At 48.3% G+C, this 22,391-nt stretch overlaps 2 protein-coding genes across 3 annotated transcripts in view; both read right to left on the reverse strand.

The window, feature by feature from the left end:
• Window positions 1-1,863: 1,863 nt before the first annotated feature.
• Window positions 1,864-12,069, reverse strand: kcnk16 (potassium channel, two pore domain subfamily K, member 16). The gene is made up of 5 exons (XM_002942017.5): window positions 10,186-12,069; window positions 6,994-7,108; window positions 6,639-6,805; window positions 4,139-4,304; window positions 1,864-3,004 (listed from the first exon to the last, which is right to left on the reverse strand). The coding sequence occupies exons 1-5, from the start codon at window positions 10,396-10,398 to the stop codon at window positions 2,784-2,786; spliced, it is 882 nt and encodes a 293-aa protein (XP_002942063.2). The 5' UTR covers window positions 10,399-12,069; the 3' UTR covers window positions 1,864-2,783.
• A 1,093-nt stretch (window positions 12,070-13,162) lies between these two features.
• kif6 (kinesin family member 6) overlaps window positions 13,163-22,391 on the reverse strand; it is a 99,432-nt gene continuing 90,203 nt past the window's right edge. For both annotated transcript variants that reach the window (XM_031901479.1, NM_001113011.1), the window contains exons 17-21: window positions 19,309-19,393; window positions 18,856-18,991; window positions 16,445-16,518; window positions 14,919-15,025; window positions 13,163-13,692 (exon numbers count right to left, since the gene is read on the reverse strand). In XM_031901479.1, the coding sequence (XP_031757339.1) occupies window positions 13,682-13,692; window positions 14,919-15,025; window positions 16,445-16,518; window positions 18,856-18,991; window positions 19,309-19,393 (413 nt within the window). In that variant the 3' untranslated portion in view covers window positions 13,163-13,681. The remainder of the gene's footprint in view (window positions 13,693-14,918; window positions 15,026-16,444; window positions 16,519-18,855; window positions 18,992-19,308; window positions 19,394-22,391) is intronic.

The following is a 22,391-nucleotide window of genomic DNA, read 5'->3' on the forward strand; positions in this document are numbered from 1 at the left end:
CTGCTACAATAGTGGCCCGGGGGCAACCTTACCTTGGGGCCCTCCCATCAGTGTGACTGGGGTATGTGGGGCCCACTAGGGATAGTTCATCCCCCCTCCGGGGCCCCCCGGCCCCCACACATACCCAGGGCCACCAATGCCCATCCGACCCACCCCCGGGGCCCTGTACATTATACTTCTGGGTTTGGCGGGGGTCGGGGGCCCACTGGTTTATTCCCAATGCCCCACTGGCCCGGTGTGACCCTGGGGGGGGGGGGGGGCAGGATACAGATAATAGTACAATATTATTGTGTAATTGAAACATTTCAGCATATTCTGTAAGGAAGTCCAACCTACGGCTTTAGTTCAACTGTAACTCTCTGTATCCCGGCACAGGGCCCCAAGTGATATACATTATCTCCACTTAGCAGACATGGGCTTCTGGGCTCCTTCACCAATCACATTTTGGCTTACATTATTTTTCCTGAAGCTGATTGAACAAAGCTGACTGGTTGCTATGGGTTACTGCCCTGGTGCAAATTTGCTCACAGTTACCTGTTACTGACACTAATCAGAAAAGGATGATGTAGAGCGGAGTACTGGGATTCCCACTTATTGTACAGCGCTGCGGAATATGTTGGCGCTTTATAAATAAATGTTAATGTAATGTAATGTAATGAGGCAATTTGCAGTTGGTCTTTTTTTCATGCTTGTAGTTTTGGGATTACTTTTGGGAAAGTTTCTTTTTGGAGCAGAAGGGCCCAGTCCCTGGGGGTCTGTAGAGGATTTGTATTGGGCGCTTCATGCAGGGTTGCCATAGGCTAAAACCAAACAAAGGGGCGGGGCTGATGGCATTAGGGGCGGGCACGATGAATGCTGGGTGGGGTTATGATGTGGGGGCGGGGTTATTGCATCGCTTAGACACATTTGGCTGGATTTCTGTTCAGATTTTTTTAATGATTTAAACTGGACAGAACGTTATGAAGCCGACAGCCCTATGGGATCTGTTATACAGAAACCAGTTATCCAGAAAGCTTTGAAATGTGCTGTAATAATAAGAAATTACCTTGCTGATAACTAAGCTGAGCTGAGACCCAAACACGGAAACCGGACAGGGGGCAACCCCAGTGTCATGCTAAATCCAGAAACTGCCCCCCGCAGGGGTATTCCTGCCTATCAGATGCCCCCCACCATGCAACCCACCCTTTCCTTTCCGAGCATCAGAGCGGGGTGAGGGGGCCCCAATAGTTCTCTCTGCACCACATGAGCCAAAATTCAGATTGAAAAGGTTATTAACTCAACTCATGGCAATAGCCCCCCCCCCCCAGGGGCATTAAGGGCTTTTTATTGTCGCTGATGCACTGAGATACCCTCATTCCTCCGCCTGGGGGGGGCATCTCTACCATTCACTGCCCCATTGGATCTACAGTGGGACTGTACCATCTCCTAGAGCCTGGAGGGGGGGGGACTAAGGTACAGAAAACCCTGCGGTCCGGGCCCCCCTGCAACCTTGGGGTCTGCTGTACATATAGTTACAACATTGGGGGGGTGCATAGTAGGGCAATAATAACAAGTGGGGCCCCTCGGAAAACATTAATTAAACCGAACTGAGAAGGGAGTGTTCTAAATGCCCTTAAATACCCATAAACCCCCGCTGTCCGGCCCCCGGCGCAAGGATAAGACTGTCAGTTCCATGGGTAATGGACCCTCTTCCTCCTGGTCCAACTGAGACTCAGCGGAACCATTCGACCCCCGGTATCACCTGACCAACCTGGGGGCAATTCTGCCTGGAACAATGGGCCGAAGTCATTGCCAAGCTGGTTCCTACTAACCCCAAACTTACCGTTGTTATTGATGCAGGATAATGACGAGCGCTGATTATTTCTCATTGTCTTTTAATGATATTTTATAGAAATGTTTCAGTTTCAGAGCTTTAAATGTGACAATATCAGCGTTGGGTTTGTTATTGGGTAAAAAGTTCTGATCCGATTGCATCACATAACTGTATTGGCCGGTGCTGCTGACCATGCAGGGGTAGATAAACAGGCCGGGACTGGGGTACAAATTAATCCTGGGCATTTCAAGTACCCAGAGACCCAAACAGCCCCCCCAGTCCAATAATTAGTGGAATAACTGGAATAATAACTGGAACCATCGCGCCCCAAGGCAAACAGAACCTTCTCTCAGTGGAAATAATGCGGCTCCCGGCAGATGTCCGGCTCTGTTTGTCTTGTCTCCTTATCTCCCAGCAGGCAGAATAAATGGCGTTGCCTTTCCGCTGAGTCCCATTAGCCGGTCCGCTGGCTGCGGGGGAACCCATGTGCGGAATAAGCAGTTCCTATCAGCCGCTTCCAAGGGGCACGTGGCCAATGGGAAAGATGAGGAGCAAAATGATTGGCCCTCAGCTGGTAGAACCCATAACTGAATACGGACAATCAAATTGTATGGGCCAATTGCTAGTGATTGGGTTATCAAAAAACATATCAGAGATCAAGGAAAGGACCCATTTACTGCGCAGAGACCCCTCAAAGCAAGTGCACATAGGGGGCGCCATTAGGAAGAATAGGAAATAGGGTAACAAAGGGGCTCCCCATATTCATCGTACAAACACTGGGGGAATGGCGCAGTTACCCTTTAAAAAGGGGTAGGGAAAGTTCTACAAACGAACCCATTAATGGTCAGTTTTCCCCGAACTGTAAATCAGTTTCAAGTCGGTTCCATTTTCGTTTTGTCGATATAAGTTTGGCCTCATACAAGTCTGGGAAATGTAACATTGGGCCAATGTCTTTGGGTCGAGCCGGAGATTAAATCTGGACTGGAATCTGAATGGGAGCCAGATCGTCGGGTTTGTGCACCGCCGTCTCCTCTGTCTCCGACTGAGTCCGGTGGATTCTGAGACGCATGAACTTCTCTAGCAGGTCGGCGGCAAGACTGAACACCAGCGCCAGCCATGCCAGGCCCGAGATGATCCACAGCGCCGCCAGGCTCCGGTAGATGGAGATGTAGTGTTTGTTTGGGTCAGTCCCTGGGGGAACAACATGGAAACAGAACCGATTGGTGGTATTTTGGTACATGGATTATGAAAAACCTAAAAAAAATGGCACCCAGCCAAACGTTACCATAGATATATTCATTCTGGGTGGGTAGATGGGCAGTTACCAGCGATACACTCATGGGTTACCATAGATATATTCATGGTGGGTGGGTAGATGGGCATTTACCAGTGATACACTCATGGGTTACCATAGATATATTCATGGTGGGTGGGTAGATGGGCAGTTACCAGTGATACACTCATGGGTTACCATAGATATATTCATGGTGGGTGGGTAGATGGGCATTTACCAGTGATACACTCATGGGTTACCATAGATATATTCATGGTGGGTGGGTAGATGGGCAGTTACCAGTGATACACTCATGGGTTACCATAGATATATTCATGGTGGGTGGGTAGATGGGCAGTTACCAGTGATACACTCATGGGTTACCATAGATATATTCATGGTGGGTGGGTAGATGGGCAGTTACCAGTGATACACTCATGGGTTACCATAGATATATTCATGGTGGGTGGGTAGATGGGCAGTTACCAGTGATACACTCATGGGTTACCATAGATATATTCATGGTGGGTGGGTAGATGGGCAGTTACCAGTGATACACTCATGGGTTACCATAGATATATTCATGGTGGGTGGGTAGATGGGCAGTTACCAGTGATACACTCATGGGTTACCATAGATATATTCATGGTGGGTGGGTAGATGGGCAGTTACCAGTGATACACTCATGGGTTACCATAGATATATTCATGGTGGGTGGGTAGATGGGCAGTTACCAGCGATACACCCATGGGTTACCATAGATATATTCATGGTGGGTGGGTAGATGGGCAGTTACCAGTGATACACTCATGGGTAACCATAGATATATTCATGGTGGGTGGGTAGATGGGCATTTACCAGTGATACACTCATGGGTAACCATAGATATATTCATGGTGGGTGGGTAGATGGGCAGTTACCAGCGATACACTCATGGGTTACCATAGATATATTCATGGTGGGTGGGTAGATGGGCAGTTACCAGCGATACACTCATGGGTTACCATAGATATATTCATGGTGGGTGGGTAGATGGGCAGTTACCTACCTACCTAATACATAATCCCCGAAGCCAATGGTGCTGAGAGTGATGAATGCAAAGTAGAACCCTTCTCCGTAGCTCCAGCCTTCTACGTAACTGAAGATCATCGGGGGGAGGACCAGGACCAGCAGGGAGCCCAAGGCCAGGTAGGTAGCCATGACTAGAAGTTTCATTGCCTGGAAACAAACCAAAAGGATTTATTTCAGTGCCTGGTGATGGCCAAAAGCCTGAAGTTCTGCCATATTGTAGCTTCTCTCCCACAACCCAACATCCATAATGGCACAACTTCTCTCCCACAACCCAACACCCATAATGGCACAGCTTCTCTCCCACAACCCAACATCCATAATGGCACAACTTCTCTCCCACAACCCAACACCCATAATGGCACAGCTTCTCTCCCACTACCCAACACCCATAATGGCACAGCTTCTCTCCCACAACCCAACACCCATAATGGCACAGCTTCTCTCCCACAACCCAACATCCATAATGGCACAACTTCTCTCCCACAACCCAACACCCATAATGGCACAGCTTCTCTCCCACAACTGAACACCCATAATGGCACAGCTTCTCTCCCACAACCCAACATCCATAATGGCACAACTTCTCTCCCACAACCCAACACCCATAATGGCACAACTTCTCTCCCACAACCCAACATCCATAATGGCACAACTTCTCTCCCACAACCCAACACCCATAATGGCACAGCTTCTCTCCCACAACCCAACACCCATAATGGCACAACTTCTCTCCCACAACCCAACACCCATAATGGCACAGCTTCTCTCCCACAACCCAACATCCATAATGGCACAACTTCTCTCCCACAACCCAACACCCATAATGGCACAGCTTCTCTCCCACAACCCAACATCCATAATGGCACAACTTCTCTCCCACAACCCAACATCCATAATGGCACAACTTCTCTCCCACAAACCAACACCCATAATGGCACAGCTTCTCTCCCACAACCCAACACCCATAATGGCACAACTTCTCTCCCACAACCCAACATCCATAATGGCACAACTTCTCTCCCACAACCCAACACCCATAATGGCACAACTTCTCTCCCACAACCCAACACCCATAATGGCACAACTTCTCTCCCACAACCCAACACCCATAATGGCACAACTTCTCTCCCACAACCCAACACCCATAATGGCACAGCTTCTCTCCCACAACCCAACATCCATAATGGCACAACTTCTCTCCCACAACCCAACACCCATAATGGCACAGCTTCTCTCCCACAACTGAACACCCATAATGGCACAGCTTCTCTCCCACAACCCAACATCCATAATGGCACAACTTCTCTCCCACAACCCAACACCCATAATGGCACAGCTTCTCTCCCACAACCCAACACCCATAATGGCACAGCTTCTCTCCCACAACCCAACACCCATAATGGCACAGCTTCTCTCCCACAACTGAACACCCATAATGGCACAGCTTCTCTCCCACAACCCAACATCCATAATGGCACAGCTTCTCTCCCACAACCCAACATCCATAATGGCACAACTTCTCTCCCACAACCCAACACCCATAATGGCACAACTTCTCTCCCACAACCCAACACCCATAATGGCACAGCTTCTCTCCCACAACCCAACATCCATAATGGCACAACTTCTCTCCCACAACCCAACACCCATAATGGCACAGCTTCTCTCCCACAACCCAACATCCATAATGGCACAACTTCTCTCCCACAACCCAACACCCATAATGGCACAACTTCTCTCCCATAACCCAACACCCATAATGGCACAGCTTCTCTCCCACAACCCAACATCCATAATGGCACAACTTCTCTCCCACAACCCAACATCCATAATGGCACAACTTCTCTCCCACAACCCAACACCCATAATGGCACAACTTCTCTCCCACAACCCAACACCCATAATGGCACAGCTTCTCTCCCACAACCCAACATCCATAATGGCACAACTTCTCTCCCACAACCCAACATCCATAATGGCACAGCTTCTCTCCCACAACCCAACACCCATAATGGCACAACTTCTCTCCCACAACCCAACACCGATAATGGCACAACTTCTCTCCCACAACCCAACATCCATAATGGCACAACTTCTCTCCCACAACCCAACACCCATAATGGCACAACTTCTCTCCCACAACCCAACACCCATAATGGCACAACTTCTCTCCCACAACCCAACATCCATAATGGCACAGCTTCTCTCCCACCACCCAACACCCATAATGGCACAACTTCTCTCCCACAACCCAACACCCATAATGGCACAGCTTCTCTCCCACAACCCAACACCCATAATGGCACAGCTTCTCTCCCACAACCCAACAACCATAATGGCACAGCTTCTCTCCCACAATCCAACACCCATAATGGCACAACTTCTCTCCCAGGATAATTAATTGATTCCAAACCCAATGTTTATTACCCGCCGTTGAACATGTGACAAACACATAATAAAAGAGAGATTTGGGGCAGTTACCCCAGAGCCTTGGGGGCGCCGCGTGATCCTTCCCAGAGCCAGTAGGTGGGTGTTCAGGGATTTGCCGATCAGGTTGAGGAAGGCCAAGTTGAGGGGGATGCCAAACAGGGCATAGAACACACAGAAGACCTGCCCGGCCACCGTGCTGGGGTACAGATTCCCATAACCTGCCATTGGAGAGAGAAGGTCCAATCAGAATTCAGACAAAGTACTAATGGGGCTTATTTAATAATACTGAGTCTATCAGAACCAATTCCTATTGATACACAGAGCTGCCGTACAGCAGCCCAGGCACAGCAGGCTCTCCATGCCCTGCGATTTCCCATCAACCCCTGTGCCCCGGGGGTCCCGTTACCTATAGTAGTGATCACTGTCCCAGCGAAGAAAAAGGAATTACTGAAATCCCAGTTGCTCGGATTCGTGGCGTTGCCTTTGGGGTTCAGCCCTTTCTCCCAGGCTTCCATTATGATCTGGGGAGCAGAATAAAAATGGCAGATGTCTTCAATACAGGAGGGATCTAATCCCAAGAGCTGACAATCTAAAGCAACTGGAGATGAATGATTAATAGCTGTAAGGGGTTTCTAAAAGCAATGACATTTTTATTCAGTTTATTCAGTCCTGTTATCTAAATCTTATGGCTCATCTGGAATAAAGGGGAACTAATCCCTATAATGTATTAAATGCACAGCCCCCCCCCACTTTACTCATTATAATTTCCCTTCCCATTGTCGCTGCTTGGTGCCAGGTTTCATTTGAAAGCGCTGTTTGTTTATTATAGAAAGTTCAGGAGGCGGCAGGTAAATATTAATCACAATATACCCTCCTGGCACTGAGCCCTGTTCCACTGGCATCATGGCACCGGCCTGCCCGACCTTTGTAATCATCCCAGGGAGGCATTAAAGGGACATTATTATCAATATAAGATTGCTTCATTTCTCTTATAAAGCAGCAGTCCTGCCCTGCTTTATGGCTGAGATTCTAGCTATCTGTATAACAGAGCATTCTGTCACAGTGGCACAGATCCTATCTGATCCCCCCCATTGTAAGCAGCAGTCCTGCCCTGCTTTATGGCTGAGATTCTAGCTATCTGTATAACAGAGCATTCTGTCACAGTGGCACAGATCCTATCTGATCCCCCCATTGTAAGCAGCAGTCCTGCCCTGCTTTATGGCTGAGATTCTAGCTATCTGTATAACAGAGCATTCTGTCACAGTGGCACAGATCCTATCTGATCCCCCCATTGTAAGCAGCAGTCCTGCCCTGCTTTATGGCTGAGATTCTAGCTATCTGTATAACAGAGCATTCTGTCACAGTGGCACAGATCCTATCTGATCCCCCCATTGTAAGCAGCAGTCCTGCCCTGCTTTATGGCTGAGATTCTAGCTATCTGTATAACAGAGCATTCTGTCACAGTGGCACAGATCCTATCTGATCCCCCCATTGTAAGCAGCAGTCCTGCCCTGCTTTATGGCTGAGATTCTAGCTATCTGTATAACAGAGCATTCTGTCACAGTGGCACAGATCCTATCTGATCCCCCCATTGTAAGCAGCAGTCCTGCCCTGCTTTATGGCTGAGATTCTAGCTATCTGTATAACAGCATTCTGTCACAGTGGCACAGATCCTATCTGATCCCCCCATTGTAAGCAGCAGTCCTGCCCTGCTTTATGGCTGAGATTCTAGCTATCTGTATAACAGAGCATTCTGTCACAGTGGCACAGATCCTATCTGATCCCCCCCATTGTAAGCAGCAGTCCTGCCCTGCTTTATGGCTGAGATTCTAGCTATCTGTATAACAGAGCATTCTGTCACAGTGGCACAGATCCTATCTGATCCCCCATTGTAAGCAGCAGTCCTGCCCTGCTTTATGGCTGAGATTCTAGCTATCTGTATAACAGAGCATTCTGTCACAGTGGCACAGATCCTATCTGATCCCCCCCATTGTAAGCAGCAGTCCTGCCCTGCTTTATGGCTGAGATTCTAGCTATCTGTATAACAGAGCATTCTGTCACAGTGGCACAGATCCTATCTGATCCCCCCATTGTAAGCAGCAGTCCTGCCCTGCTTTATGGCTGAGATTCTAGCTATCTGTATAACAGAGCATTCTGTCACAGTGGCACAGATCCTATCTGATCCCCCCATTGTAAGCAGCAGTCCTGCCCTGCTTTATGGCTGAGATTCTAGCTATCTGTATAACAGAGCATTGATTAATATTCTGTATAATATATGTCATGAATGGAATGTCATCAATGTACCTGCACATTAAGTAATTCTAAAATTCACAAATTCTTCTATAGAAGGAGACTTGGGGCGCCATCGGGCTGCAGCTTAGTGCACCACTCATCAGATCATTTTTAAATGACTTTTTGCACAAACATTAATAACAATAAAAGGACAAGAGAAAGGGGGCAGCAGGGGCCATTGGAACTTTAGAGATGGGAAACATAATAGAGAAGGGCATTGTATAGAAACCTATGATATGTGACTGTGCCCAATGGGGAACTCAGATTTGTACCCAGTCTCGCTGCTCCCTGTTCTGTGAGACCCAAGAGACCCGAGGGCATGGGTAGAATGTTACAGAGACTGTTGCAATAAATACTGGGATCTTTCGGCTCATCTTTCTTTAAACTGAAATACCCAGTAGGGCCCACTCTCAGTTGCCACCTTATGGTGACCATTTATGGGCAGATTTCAGCTGCCAATTCGGGTCCTTCAGAATGATTTGGCAGCTTATCTGTCCATGAATGGGCCCCACTAACAGGCCTAAAATTGGCCAGATTTTGATTGGGCAGGTTTCATTTTCCCCATTGGCTCGTTGATGCAGTCCTCGGTTCGACGGCCCATATACCGGCCATTATAATTGGATCTAGGGCCAAAGATCGCAGGTATATGGGCTGTCGAGCAGAGCACTGCATCAACAAACCGATGGGAAACATTTCCCAAACAATCAAATTAACCCCATATCAGGGCATATCAGGAGATCGCTCAATTGATGACCTTGCCAAACAAGCGGAACGCACAGTATATGGCCACCTTTACTGCCCAGCACAGATTGGCTTACCTAATGTCACGTGACCAGCGGCAGAACACAATATATTGTAGAAGACCCCCATAACCAAGTGGGGAGCCAGGGATTGGCTAGGGAATGTGGGTAACCTATGTTTGTCCATTGGCACAGGGAAATATGCTCAGTAAAGGTCCATCGGCCCATACATGGGCTGATTCTAGCTGCCGATATGGGTCCCTTAGACTGATTTGGCACCTTATCGGCTCGTGTAGGGGCACTAACGACTGGCCCGACCGATATCTCGATTGGGCAGGTTGAAAAATCGGGGGCCGCATCAGGTGGGGGATATTGGGATAAGATCCGCTCACTTTGGCGACATTGCCAAGCGAGCGGATCTGAAGGTGTATGGGCACCTTAACTCTCACCTTAATTGACTTGCAGGGTGGGCTCTCCTTGCCACTAACCCCCCCAGTTTGGAACCAGTAACACAGAGTAGTATAGCACACAATAACCCCACCCCCCCCACATCGTACCCCCTGTACCTGCACAAACTGCTCCAAGGCATTCACATCCAGACAGGTGTAGTTCTGCAGGAACCGGAGCTTGGCCACCTGGAACTGATCCCGGGTGTTGCTTTCCGCTTGCTTCTCCAGGATCTGGAACATCATGGCTCCCAGGAACAGGTACAAGAAGTAGCCCAGAGAGAGGGCGACGGAAAGGCTGATCTGTCTGCGGCACTGGAAGATCTGCCACATTTCTACAGCTTGGCCGGCAAACTTCTAAGCACCCCAAGCCCAGGCTACAGCTGATCCGAGCTAAGGTTCTGGTACTAACCCAAAGGGACCGGAGATGATCAGTATCTGTTACCTTCTCACCTTCCAAAAACCTTGATGAGGCTCCTCTAGTTGGGAGAGACCTGAGCATGTAGCACCCATGTCTTGGGTTCCTCAAGATCTCAGGTAGGTGCAACAGGACGGTGCCAATCCAGGTACGGTGGGTACAGTAGGTGCAGCCGCTTTGTGCTTCTGACTCGCCAGCTGCCAGGCTGGACTTACTGGGCAACACTCAATGTGCCGGATAATGGGGAGGATCACACATCCGAGCAGATAACACATTAGGGCTCATCACGAGGAAGCAGCTGGTTAATCTTTAGCCACTGAGGGACTCGGGGCCGTATAGATCTCTCAGCCAGGGGGTCGGGGAGCCAACTGCAAGGGAGCTAAGAGAGCATCATGGGTACAAGAGCTAAAAGAGCATCATGGGTAGAGGGTGGAGCTGCTATATAAATGCCACCAATAAGCAGAAAGCTCCATGGGGGAATAATGCATTAGAGTGGCTGTGCAACTCCCAGCACCCTCGGCAGCCAGACAGCGGTGCCCGGGGCAGTGGGTGGATGCTTTCAGTGGGGGAGATAAGGAGTCGCTGGGAGACGCTCTAGGGCCCCAGCTAAAATCAATTAATGGAGAGCTGACTGTGCCGGCAAATTAGCCACACAGATAAGTTCTCGGCCGATAAGCGCTTTCGTCTCAAGTAGAGAGAAAAATCAATGGATATGACAGGGCGGGAGATACCACGTTGGCTATTGCTTCCGACCCCCCTCCATCATCGATAAGACTGGGCGCTGTATGCATGGAAAGTACAGCAGCGCATTGCATGACTGAGCCCCAATCCCTGCATTTAACATAAACACCCCCAGAAACCTCTATACTACAGGCATCACTGGGGCTTTAAAGGGTAAATCCACCAAGTCAATCTTACCCATTAAAGGGAGTTTACACTTGGTCTTTATTTTTTTTAATTATTCCAAATTCTGTTCTGCAGCTCTGGGGCACAAAGCAATCATTCCCCGGGGAGGGTTAACTTCCCCTTGAAGGTGTCACTTTAATAAGCGCTTGCAGAGCCCCAATAAATTAGGCACAAGGGGGCGCCGGCACCGATCCAAACGGGTTTCTGTTCAGTAAATGAGCCCCGGTGCCGGCCTGGGGGGGGGGTTGTTTATACGAGCTGCCATGGTATTACCCAGAAGTCCCACGCACCACGCACCACCATTAGGCCCAACGTGCTGATCTTTTAAAATGTTTTTTCTACAGAGGCGGTTGATGATGTGAGATTTTTATTTCCTTGAGTCATTATTTGGTTTGGAGAGTGTGAGTGCGGTTACGCTCAGCCTGGCACCCGGACCCCCCACCCATCCAGCGCCTGCACTAGGTGCCTGGCATCACTCACATCCCGACACTCATGGCTTCATGTTTCCCCTGCTCCTTATTATATACCTCCCAGCATCCTCCCTTCCATTAAATATAAACTTGGCCCACAAACTGTGGGCTGGGCCCTGCTCAGTGGCCATAAAGCCATAGAGAAAGCATATATTGTCTGAATGGCGAACACTTGGGTGACTTCTAATATCCTTATCATTTACAGTAGGGGGTACATTATCCCTTATAATACATGAGTGATACTCAGAGTTCCCTGTATAACTCAGCCTGCAGCCTTGTGCCTTTATATGGGGGGCACAGAACCCCTCAGTGACTGCTAATATCCTTATCATTTACAGTAGGGGGTACATTATCCCTTATAATACATGAGTGATACTCAGAGTTCCCTGTATAACTCAGCCTGCAGCCTTGTGCCTTTATATGGGGGGCACAGAACCCCTCAGTGACTGCTAATATCCTTATCATTTACAGTAGGGGGTACATTATCCCTTATAATACATGAGTGATACTCAGAGTTCCCTGTATAACTCAGCCTGCAGCCTTGTGCCTTTATATGGGCACAGAACCCCTCAGTGACTGCTAATATCCTTATCATTTACAGTAGGGGGTACAGTATCCCTTATAATACATGAGTGATACTCAGAGTTCCCTGTATAACTCAGCCTGCAGCCTTGTGCCTTTATATGGGGGGCACAGAACCCCTCAGTGACTGCTAATATCCTTATCATTTACAGTAGGGGGTACATTATCCCTTATAATACATGAGTGATACTCAGAGTTCCCTGTATAACTCAGCCTGCAGCCTTGTGCCTTTATATGGGGGGCACAGAACCCCTCAGTGACTGCTAATATCCTTATCATTTACAGTAGGGGGTACATTATCCCTTATAATACATGAGTGATACTCAGAGTTCCCTGTATAACTCAGCCTGCAGCCTTGTGCCTTTATATGGGGGGCACAGAACCCCTCAGTGACTGCTAATATCCTTATCATTTACAGTAGGGGGTACAGTATCCCTTATAATACATGAGTGATACTCAGAGTTCCCTGTATAACTCAGCCTGCAGCCTTGTGCCTTTATATGGGGGGCACAGAACCCCTCAGTGACTGCTAATATCCTTATCATTTACAGTAGGGGGTACATTATCCCTTATAATACATGAGTGATACTCAGAGTTCCCTGTATAACTCAGCCTGCAGCCTTGTGCCTTTATATGGTCACAGAGTGACTTCTAATATCCTTATCATTTACAGTAGGGGGCACATTATTCCCTATATTACACCATATCATACAAGTGCCTGTTTTGGGAAAACAATATTTTATTAACTCTGCCTTTAGGGACTATTGCCTGTCAGGCTTTGCTTATGTACCCGCCAGTTATACCCTAACTGTGGGTAATATGACCCCCTGTACAGTACATGAGTGATGTCACAACTGCATGATTACATTGTGACGTCACAAACGACAGATTCTTATATCATATAAACAGTAATAACAGCACATGGATTATAATAATATCTCAGTCAGTCGATGCCCATTAGGGCCCCATATATACAGGTATATACACATATACAGGCAGTGTGCGTGTAATACCCAGGAGCTGCACAATTGTTATGTATATAGGAAAGCAGCTCACTGCAATCACATCTGGTTCTGCTTGAAAATCCAGTTTTGGGGGGCCGGGACCCCTGAGGATAAAGGCGGCACATTCTATGTGAGGTCACTTCCTGTTCATGTGAGGGTTTCCCCATAATGGGCACATGATCATGCTGGCACTGCTTGATTGGCCGGAGCTCTGCGGGTCTGAGGCTCAGTGGGCATCATGGCTTCCCTGTGTAAGAGAAATGCTTGTGAGAAACAGAACCGGCACACTGGCACCGGGCAGAACCTGTCTAACCAAATCCCCATTGTATAAATTAATGGCACTAAGGAGGTCTCACTTGGGGCATTTATTACAGTGGGGCAAACATTCATTTTGGTTTGGTTCCTCTGTGGGTGGTACATGGGCAGCGCCATAGGGCAGAATGGGCCACTGCTGATCTAATGTACCAGTCAAGGGGCACAGAAGCCATTTTGGGTCCAACGTACGAGACTCCGTGCTTGATAAATCCTGTTTCTGCAGGAACCGGCCCCAAAACAAGAGCCCAAACAGGTACAAACGGCGCTGACTCAGGGAACAGCAGAACAAGCAGGTGTAATGGGCTGGAAAAGCGCCCGCCGGCAGATGGGCTTATTTTTAGACTGAGATGTCACGCTGCTGCCTGATTGGAGGAGAGACCTGGGCACAGAACATACGCTGATATTGCACAGAATTTATCTCCAGTTGTCAAGTCAGGTCTCCGCTCTCCAACTGCAGCTCATCCCCCGGCACATTTATTCCATATATTTCTCAGTGAGTCTGAGGCTTGGGGAATGCATTGTTCAGCCTCTATAGTGTCATGTGACTGCACTCAGTGAGCCTGGGGCTTGGGGAATGCATTGTTCAGCCTCTATAGTGTCATGTGACTGCACTCAGTGAGCCTGAGGCTTGGGGAATGCATTGTTCAGCCTCTATAGTGTCATGTGACTGCACTCAGTGAGCCTGAGGCTTGGGGAATGCATTGTTCAGCCTCTATAGTGTCATGTGACTGCACTCAGTGAGCCTGGGGCTTGGGGAATGCATTGTTCAGCCTCTATAGTGTCATGTGACTGCACTCAGTGAGCCTGGGGCTTGGGGAATGCATTGTACAGCCTCTATAGTGTCATGTGACTGCACTTAGTAACCCTGAGGCTTGGGGAATGCATTGTACAGCCTCTGTAAAGTCATGTGACTGCTCTCAGTGAGCCTGGGGCTTATGGAATGCATTGTACAGCCTCTATAGTGTCATGTGACTGCTCTCAGTGAGCCTGGGGCTTGGGGAATGCATTGTACAGCCTCTATAGTGTCATGTGACTGCATAATAAAAGCTGCAGCTGACTCCTCCCCTTTGCTCTCAATAAAATGAGAATAACTTACATCACTATAGATCTGCCCTCTATTCACTGCCCTGGGCCCGGCACCATCACAGAATCACTTACCTCTTCTTTGCAGGAGGTTCTGTCGGGCCCTGACAAAGGCCAGGATGTCTGCGTCGGTCTGGCTGTCCCCAGTCAGCGGGATGGGGGTGTCCAACATCCGAGGAGCCCTGAAATAATAGAATGGCTACTGAGGCTGACCCAAGACACACGTGCATTAGTCTTACAGGGACCCTTACTTATATATAACCCACAAGGAGAAACAGGTACAGGGTAGTTCCTTCCTGAGCCCAACATGGCAGCCACGGACGTGGGCAAATAATCTGATTTAACCCTGAGGCAGAAACCTTGCACACATTACTCTGCTAAATGTATTTACAGAATCAGCCGTTAGCCCCTCTGTAGGCAAAGATCTGTGTTGGTTTCATCCCTGAAGCCCCTTCCTTTGCTGGTGATTAAATCTCATTTCCCCTTTGTTGCCCAGGACAGCGCTGTTTCCCCGTGTTCAGCTGCATGGTGGTCTCTTCTCTATAAGTTCCACTATACCCACAGTCGCCACTAGATGGCAGCAGCATCTCATCGGCTGGGGAGCTCTGGATAAACTGCAAAGATTAAAGGAAAACTACACCCTGTGTATTTTAGTTTATTCATATCAGTGGGAGCTGCCATGAAGCTACAGAACCCACGCAGTCTAATCAGACGATGCCCCCTAGTGCTGGAATGTGTTGCCTCTTTATAGATACATTAAATCATCCATACCTGTTAAAAATGCAACAAATGATTGACAGCTGAGATTTTCAATAACAGTTACTTTCACTTTCCATTCAGCACTTCCTAGATATCACCTAGATGGCAAATGGGGTCATACAAGGTTTGCCTTAATAACACTGGATACGCACATGATCAGGAACCAATAGCATTCATTAAGCAATATCAGTCCCATTAGAATATGCTGGGGGCACCCTGACTGTAACGCCGCTCCCCCCGGATCCCTCCATATTTACTGATGGGGAAAGTTACAGTTTATTTGCGCAGAATAAATATAGGAGGAGTCTATCAGATAAGAGTGAGTGCCACGGTATTTACTAATCTAAAGCTGCAAAGACTGAGCCCTGGGTAATACAGAATAATAAATATTAGAGGTGAAATTACCTCCCTTGTTCTGTGTATAAAACTATGGCACATAGGGATTCCCCTGTACTAAGCACAATTCAGCAGGAACAGCCCCCTAAGTTTGCTCATAGCCTGTACAGAGAGATACCATAAAACTATGGCACATAGGGATTCCCCTGTACTAAGCACAATTCAGCAGGAACAGCCCCCTAAGTTTGTCCATAGTCTGTACAGAGAGATACCATAAAACTATGGCACATAGGGATTCCCCTGTACTAAGCACAATTCAGCAGGAACAGCCCCCTAAGTTTGCCCATAGTCTGTACAGAGAGATACCATAAAACTATGGCACATAGGGATTCCCCTGTACTAAGCACAATTCAGCAGGAACAGCCCCCTAAGTTTCCTTGATTTTATTGAGTTCAAACTCCCAGCACCCTACCAAGAAATACAGGCTGTTTGTATATACTCTGTACCTGCTCTGCTCGTGCACCTGTGGGGAGGGTGGGGCAGATGTGGCCATTCTTGCCTTGTGCACCTCCTGTTTAGCCTAAAAGAGAAGAGAGGACAATCCTTCATATTGCGATCACATTGTCTTACCAACAGGGGGCGACAGTGTAACGCAGTCAGTAGATATGCGCTCACACACGGAGATGAGAAGCCGCTAGAAGTGATTTTAATTGTTTCCTTTAGACCAGTGCTGTCCAACTTCTAGGGTGCCGAGGGCCGGAATTTCTCTAGCATACATGGTGGAGGGCCGCTAATGGAAGCCAGTTTTGACCACTCCCCTTTTTGAAACCACACCCACTTCAAACCACACCTATTTTATCACAATGGTGGTAGCACAGCAAAATCCCAAATGCTTGGTCCTTACTGTGGGGATTTCAACCGTCATTCATTTGTGAAAGAATTATGTCATATTAAGATATACCCTTAAATTCCATATGGCTCCTCCTCCCCTGTGGATAGCAGAGCAACCCCCAGTACATAATTACACACGTTTGGGACCATTTAATGGCTATTTCCAACTGCTAACAAACTCCCACAACAAACCCCTGCCAGGTTCACCTCCCACAAGCAGCATAGGGCAAGCAGAGTATGGCACACACAGGCAGCACTCTGCCTGTCCTATGCTGTCTGTGTGTGCCATACTCTGCCTTCCCTATGCTGCCTCTGTGTGCCATACTCTGCCTGCCCTACCCTTCCTGTGTGTGCCATACTCTGCCTGCCCTACCCTGACTGTGTGTGCCATACTCTGCCTGCCCTACCCTTCCTGTGTGTGCCATACTCTGCCTGCCCTACCCTGCCTGTGTGTGCCATACTCTGCTTGCCCTACCCTTCCTTTGTGTGCCATACTCTGCCTGCCCTACCCTGACTGTGTGTGCCATACTCTGCCTGCCCTACCCTTCCTGTGTGTGCCATACTCTGCCTGCCCTACCCTGCCTGTGTGTGCCATACTCTGCCTGCCCTACCCTTCCTGTGTGTGCCATACTCTGCCTGCCCTACCCTTCCTGTGTGTGCCATACTCTGCCTGCCCTACCCTTCCTGTGTGTGCCATACTCTGCCTGCCCTACCCTGACTGTGTGTGCCATACTCTGCCTGCCCTACCCTTCCTGTGTGTGCCATACTCTGCCTGCCCTACCCTGACTGTGTGTGCCATACTCTGCCTGCCCTACCCTGACTGTGTGTGCCATACTCTGCCTGCCCTACCCTGACTGTGTGTGCCATACTCTGCCTGCCCTACCCTTCCTGTGTGTGCCATACTCTGCCTGCCCTACCCTTCCTGTGTGTGCCATACTCTGCCTGCCCTACCCTTCCTGTGTGTGCCATACTCTGCCTGCCCTACCCTTCCTGTGTGTGCCATACTCTGCCTGCCCTACCCTGCCTGTGTGTGCCATACTCTGCCTGCCCTACCCTGCCTGTGTGTGCCATACTCTGCCTGCCCTATGCTGCCTGTGTGTGCCATACTCTACCTGCCCTATGCTGGCTGTATGTGCCATACTCTGCCTACAGTACCTATGTCTGAGGTGTGAAGAAGTGAACAATGTGGGTGATTACAGCCTGAGCCTGAGGTGGGAACACTGCAGGGGGGAACAATGCAGAGATTAAAAGGTGGAACAACACAGGGGATTACATGATTAAACAATACAGAGGGATTACAGCCTGAATCTGAGGTGAGAACCATGCAGGGGGGCCAGTTAATCTCAGTACTGATACCATTTAATGCTTACTCAAAGGTAAACCATCAAAGCAGCCAGACAGGTGGGGGGCCACACAGAGGGGGGTCGCGGGCCGCCAGTTGGACAGCACTGCTTTAGGGTGAAGACACACAGAGCTACTTAGTAGCAGCTATTTGTCACGGCTACTAAATGCCAGAAAATCCCCTGCCATAGACAATACTGAGAATTGCCTCTGCTAAACACACAGACAATTATCAGTAAATGATCAGCATTGTCTGTTTTAGTAGCTGCTACTAGTAGCTCTGTGTGTCTTCCCCCTTAGGGGCAGCACAAGTACCCTGTCCCTTTCAGTTCAATTTGGTAACATCCCTGGGGAAGGAAGCTGCCATGTTGTTACTTTTATTTGCAAGTAGTATTAAATCATGTGACAGAAATGACATCACTAAGCTCTGATTATAACTGATGACATCACTAAGCGCCGTTTATAAGAATATAATTTACAGTTTGGTCCCATAGGGAAATGACTAAACTGTATATTATATATATATATATTATAAGCAAAAAAATGTCTTTATTATTTGGGTGGAGTTTGGGTGAAAAGCAGCTAAATGGGAGGGGCTTTCTGGGCTGTAAGTCACATGACTATTGGAGAATGGGATTCAGGCGCCACGGCGCAGCCACGGAAAGGCCCAGCCTTGGGCTCCTACCTGCAGATGTGCCGCCTCTTCCACCCACCAGCCCTCGAAGTCTTTCTGCAGCTTCACTTTCGCCTTCTCCAGGAGAAGCTGTAGGTGTTCGATCTCCGTCTTCAGGTTCTTGAGGCGACTAAAAAGCCCTTTGTATCTGCGGCGAGAAGGAACAGCAATAAAATGGCTATAAACCCAGCGAGAACGCGGAAAGAACTGGGAGGGTGATTGGAATGGGATTTTCTTTCATTAGGCAGAGTTCCCCTTTAAATACTAGAGTAGCCCAGTGACTGGCAGTGGCAGGAAATGGTCATTTCTCCATATATTAACTGTCTGATTGGCTGTTTGATGCAGTGATGCATTCTGATTGGCTGTTGAGTTATTGCCATAACAGGCACATTGTTCCCAGTTGCTGAGGCCACACACGGAGGGATCATGGACTCGCCCAGAGCGGCACAGGGGTAAAGTCCCTACCGTTTCTTCTCTTCCTCCATTTGCTCCCGTAGTTCTTCCTCCACTGGGTCGTACTGGTTCTGTTCATCAGAGGAGCTGAAGATGCCTGTGGGGGGGGAGAGAAATGATAAGAAACCCAGGAGCTGTCCATCAGTGCGTCCCCCCCCCCTACTACTCCCCCCCCCAACTACCATAGTACCGGGCAGCACCCCCAGGAACCTTGTCCCCCAACTTCCTTAATGCTCTGCCTTCTGCCCAGTGATCTGATTGTCTGGCTGGGCATTATATTAGGGAGGGGCCTCTGCATTATATTAGGGAGGGGCCTGTGTATTACATTATAATAGGGAGGGGCCTCTGCATTATATTATAATAGGGAGGGGCCTGTCCATTATATTAAGGAGGGGCCTGTGCATTATATTGTAATAGGGAGGGGCCTGTCCATTATATTAAGGAGGGGCCTGTGCATTATATTGTAATAGGGAGGGGCCTGTCCATTATATTAAGGAGGGGCCTGTGCATTATATTGTAATAGGGAGGGGCCTGTGCATTGTATTATAATAGGGAGGGGCTTGTGCATTATATTAAGGAGGGGCCTCTGCATTATATTATAATAGGGAGGGACTTGTGCATTATATTATAATAGGGAGGGGCCTGTGCATTATATTATATTAAGGAGGGGCCTGTGCATTATATTATAATAGGGAGAGGCCTGTGACTTATATTAGGGAGGGGCTTGTGCATTATATTATATAGTGAGGGGCATGTGCTTTATATTATAATAGGGAGGGGCCTATGCAATATATTATCCATAATCAGATTGCTAGCCTGAAGGTTAAATGTTTTGGATGGTCCCACCCCTATGGGCGGCTGTAATACCCCAGGGCTCAGGCCTATGAGTATATACTGGTGCTTGTTTGGCTTTTGTGCTTGAGCAGGAACCCAGCGGAGCGACTGGGCCACATTATAACATTACGTGTTCTCTCTCCGGTACAAATAGCCGGTATTTTGTGCAGACAAATTGTGTACTTGGAAGAGAATGAGTTAAAACAAACTGAGCAATCAGTGTCCTTATGTGCTGCTCTGTCTCTATCTGATCCGACTGCTGCCAACAAGTACAGATCCATCAGTCCCTGGCAGGGAAACTGGACCTGCGAGCGCGGAGTTCTGCTAATCCCCTCGCTGTAACAGGAATGAGATAAGGGACTGACCCCCAGGGGTTGTTGGACTATAACACCCAGCATCTCACCGACAGTGACAGCTCTAGTTCAGCAATATGGATGGGGCCTAATCTGGTTACCCAAAACAGGTCTAGGATCAATTAGTTACTGTTTAATTACTATTGCTTATAATACAGACTTACAGGGGGTCCGGGGACTCAATCTAAACAGCCTGGGGACCCATTTTTGGGTCAAAATTCCCATTTTCGGAGTAAGGCTAATGGTACCACGAATGGCCACTAGGGGGCACTGCCGTCACTGCATCCCTTACATCACCCAGAGAAATCATTAAGTGCAAGTGGCTCAGATTTGCAGCTGCTTTGGTGCAAAATTCTAAGATAAACACAAACCTCAGGCAGATATGGGGATCTGGTGAGTTGCCAGCCCACCACTGAACAGAGCTATTTAAAGGGGAACTCCACCTAAGCACTGTTTTTGTATTCTAACAACTTTCCAATATATAGCAATGTATACAATTTAAAGGGGAACTAAACCCTGCGGCACAGCGCGGCTCAACCAAACGTTACTCAGCTGTTGCCGGACTACAAATCCCAGAATAATGCCCAATAAAACTTTCCCCCAAATCCCCACAGCCAGCGACTGCTTTAACATGCGAAAAATCCTCCAATGAGAATCCCAGCTGATGTGAGTAAATCCGGCTCCCTGTTCTCTGTTCCTGCAATTGGAGTTGGGAGCAATAAGCACAGTTTCCCAGCACTGAACAAGTCTGTCCCTTTATCCCCATGTCTGATTCCTGTGCCATATAATGACGGGAAAATGCCATCATTATCTCTATATGTAAGGTACCAGCAAGGGGCCTGACACAGTGCTGGGAATCAGCATTCTCATTGGTCACTTCTCTTGCACTTATAATCACATGTTGCTCAGTAGAAGGCTCATTGGGGAATTTCCTTGCATCTAGAATTACGGTTTTCGACAACTTCTATAGCAACACTAGGGGGCGCCGTGGGGCAGCGTTATGGTTGGGTTTACTTCCCCTTTAATTTGTTTGCATCCCTCCCTGTACAGCTTCCAATGTTTGGTTATTAATAACAGCAGGAATGCTTTTTAAGGACCCTCTATTTTCGTTCTTCCTTTTCGGGGCTTATTTTTAGGCGCTGGGAGGCTCGGCCCAACGTTACGGGCGCTGGCCCAGTCCGGCAGGAGGAGCCGCTCATTTTCGCAGCAAACGGGATTAGAAAAGATATAATTTAGTTTCCTTTTTAGGGAACCGCCATTAAATCAAAATGATTTGAATTTTTATCTTCAAATGGGCAACAGCTGTTTGTGCTGCTCCGGGGGGGGCGGAGCGGGGGGGGGGGGGGGTATGTAGGGGTGACAGATTCCTATTTATAGCCCAATTCTTCCAAACAAATAAACTCTGATAATGTACATGTCTGTGAATTCCCCTTCTGATTGGACGGAATGGGGTCCGTTAGTAAATAGTATTGTTTCCATAACAGCAACGGGGCATAAATCAAACCCCTCCCTACAGTTATTTACCCCCCAGTGACACTGCTGACGTGACCGGCCGCACAGAATGAAACAAACACAGGGAATCAGTATTGGGAATGGGGGGCCATGTCGCTGGCACTCAGAGACCCCCCAGGAACAGGTTTGTAAAGGGAATTAGTTTAGTTTATTAGTCTATGGGAAGTCTCTTCTCAGCCCTCTACACTAATATCCAGGATGTACAGTAGCCAGCAATCAGTTACAGTAGCCAGCAATCAGTTACAGTAGCCAGCAATCAGTTACAGTAGCCAGAAATCAGTTACAGTAGCCAGAAATCAGATACAGTAGCCAGCAATCAGTTACAGTAGCCAGAAATCAGATACAGTAGCCAGCAATCAGTTACAGTAGCCAGAAATCAGTTACAGTAGCCAGCAA

This window comes from Xenopus tropicalis, chromosome 5 (assembly GCF_000004195.4).
Source record: "Xenopus tropicalis strain Nigerian chromosome 5, UCB_Xtro_10.0, whole genome shotgun sequence".
Classification (NCBI taxonomy): Eukaryota; Metazoa; Chordata; class Amphibia; order Anura; family Pipidae; genus Xenopus; species Xenopus tropicalis.